The following is a 2244-nucleotide window of genomic DNA, read 5'->3' on the forward strand; positions in this document are numbered from 1 at the left end:
GGTGGCTCGGTGGGGGGTTGGGGGAGACAAGTGGCGATGGGGGCTAGTTGGGTGGGGACTGGGCTGCTCTCACTGCCTGCCCCCCTCTCCCCCCAGGCAGCCCCTCGGCCCCGCGATCCCCGGCCTCGCTGTCGCCTCCCCAGCGCCTGGACCCTGGAGTCCTCGGCACAGACATGGCCTCTCCGCTCACCACGGCGGTGCTGCCCCCCCAGCCCACCGCCCCGGGGGGCCCCGGCTTCCTCACCACCCCCCCGGGCTCCACCGCCGCCCCCCTTCGCCTGCTGCCCTCTCCCGCAGGGGGTGACGAGGGGGGCCATGTTGCCATGACAACCTATGTCCCCGAGGGCGATGAGGAAACCACGACAACGCTCATCACTACGACGACCATCACCACGGTGCACGTGCCCGGTGAGGGGGCCCTGGTCCTCAAGGGGCTTCAGGGACTGGCTGGGGGTGGGGGGGATGGAGCAGGGGCCTTTCCCCTCTTGGGGGTGTTGGCTCCAGCCCCAGCCCCAGGGCAGGGATTGGCTGGCTCGGGGGGGCGGGGGGAAGAATTCCAGGTGTGTCTGACTCAGTTTCCCCTTCCCATAGTACTTTGCAATAACAACATCTCGGAGGTGGAGGGCTACGTGGAGTCCCCGGATTTCGCGGGGGCTGCGTTCTACGGGGGGCTGGACTGTAGCTACAGCATCCGGGTCTACATGGGCTACGGGGTCGAGGTGCAGGTAAGGGGGGCTGGGAGCTGGGCCAGGGCTGTAGGAGGGCAGAGTGGGGGCTGGACTGGGAGGGGGACAACTGGGGGGCAGGAGGGGCCAGTCCAGGGGGCTGAGGATGTTGGGGCAGGAGGCAGTTGGGGGACACTGGGGGTGAGGGGGGGCCTGGGTGCTGACTCTGCTCCCCCCAGGTGCAGACGCTGAACCTGTCCAAGGACGACTCCCTCACCGTGGAGGGGCTAGGGGGCGAGACGTCGGCCATCCTGGCCAACCAGTCCCTGATGGTGGAGGGTCAGGTGATCCGCAGCCCGACCAATCAGGTGCTGATCCACTTCCAGAGTGACCACGCCACCACCCCCAGCGTCTTCAAGTTCCACTACCAGGGTAAGGGCCGCCCCTTTAAGGGGTGGGAGGGGTCTGGTTCCACCACCCCTTTAAGAGGGGTGAGTAGGTGCTTCCCTGCCACTTTAAGAGGTGGCCATTGGACTGTTTCCTCTGCCCCTTGAACAAGGGGGAGTCTAGTTGGCTGCTGCCCCTTTAAGAGGCGAATGGTTGAAAGGCCCCCTTGTCTTAAAGGGGATGACTCCTCCCAGCAAAGAGGCAGACAGGGGTGAGTCCCCCGTCCCTTTAAGAGAGGCAGGGGAGGAGGAACCAATGTATGTTCCCTTAAAGGGGAGGAGGGAATCAAGGTGTATCTTTAAGAGCAAACAGTGAGATGACTCCCACTGTCCCTCAACAAATGTTCCTCTTGCCCTCCAACGGCACCACCCCTTTAAGAAACCAAGCAGCAAGGGGGTCCCCGCGCTGTCCAGCTGCCCTTGAATAGGCCGCTCCAGGGTACAAAAAAAAATTATTTTTGTCCCCCAGGCAGTTATTTTGTTCCGGTTTTTGTCCTCCAGACGGAAATGGTTTTCCTCTCCTCACCCGTGTCTCTCCCTCCCCAGCCTTTCTGCTGAGCTGCGGCTTCCCCAGCCGGCCGGAGAACGGGGACGTGAGCGTCACCGACCTGCACCCGGGCGGCGCCGCCACCTTTAAGTGCGAGCTGGGCTTCCGCCTGCGGGGGGAGGAGACCCTGATCTGCCTCAACGTCAGCCGCCCCCGCTGGAGCGGCGCCAGCCCCAGCTGTGTGGGTGAGCCCCGCCGGGGCTGGGGGAAGGGAAGGTGAAACTGGGGGTGCAGGGGGGCCCGTGGGGGGCAGCTCCATCCCTCACCCCCTGCCCCTCCCTCCAGCGGCCTGCGGGGGGGCCGTGCAGAACGCCTCCCACGGGCGCATCGTGGCCCCCGAGGGGCTGGGCGGGCGCGGCGCCAACCTGACCTGCCACTGGCTCCTGGAGGCGCCGGACGGGCAGCGGCTCCACCTGCACTTCGAGCGCCTGGCGCTGGACGAGGACAACGACCGGTGAGGGGGCCGGAATCGGGGGGGGCCAGTGACCCTGGCTGGGGATCGAGACACCAGTGGGGGGTACAGGGGAGATGAGGGAGGGGCAGGAGTGTGGAAGGACTTGGGGGCCACCTCCTGCCTCCTGCTGCA

At 66.1% G+C, this 2244-nt stretch overlaps 1 protein-coding gene across 1 annotated transcript in view; it reads left to right on the forward strand.

Annotated features, from left to right (window-relative positions):
* The first annotated feature begins 75 nt into the window (after positions 1-75).
* SEZ6L2 (seizure related 6 homolog like 2) overlaps positions 76-2244 on the forward strand; it is a 26291-nt gene continuing 24122 nt past the window's right edge. Inside the window, exons 1-5 of the mRNA XM_075064626.1 lie at positions 76-408; positions 592-725; positions 905-1097; positions 1658-1843; positions 1944-2112. Coding sequence (XP_074920727.1) covers positions 174-408; positions 592-725; positions 905-1097; positions 1658-1843; positions 1944-2112 — 917 coding nt within the window. The 5' untranslated portion in view covers positions 76-173. The remainder of the gene's footprint in view (positions 409-591; positions 726-904; positions 1098-1657; positions 1844-1943; positions 2113-2244) is intronic.

Source organism: Chelonoidis abingdonii, chromosome 4, assembly GCF_003597395.2.
Source record: "Chelonoidis abingdonii isolate Lonesome George chromosome 4, CheloAbing_2.0, whole genome shotgun sequence".
Lineage (NCBI taxonomy): Eukaryota > Metazoa > Chordata > Testudines > Testudinidae > Chelonoidis > Chelonoidis abingdonii.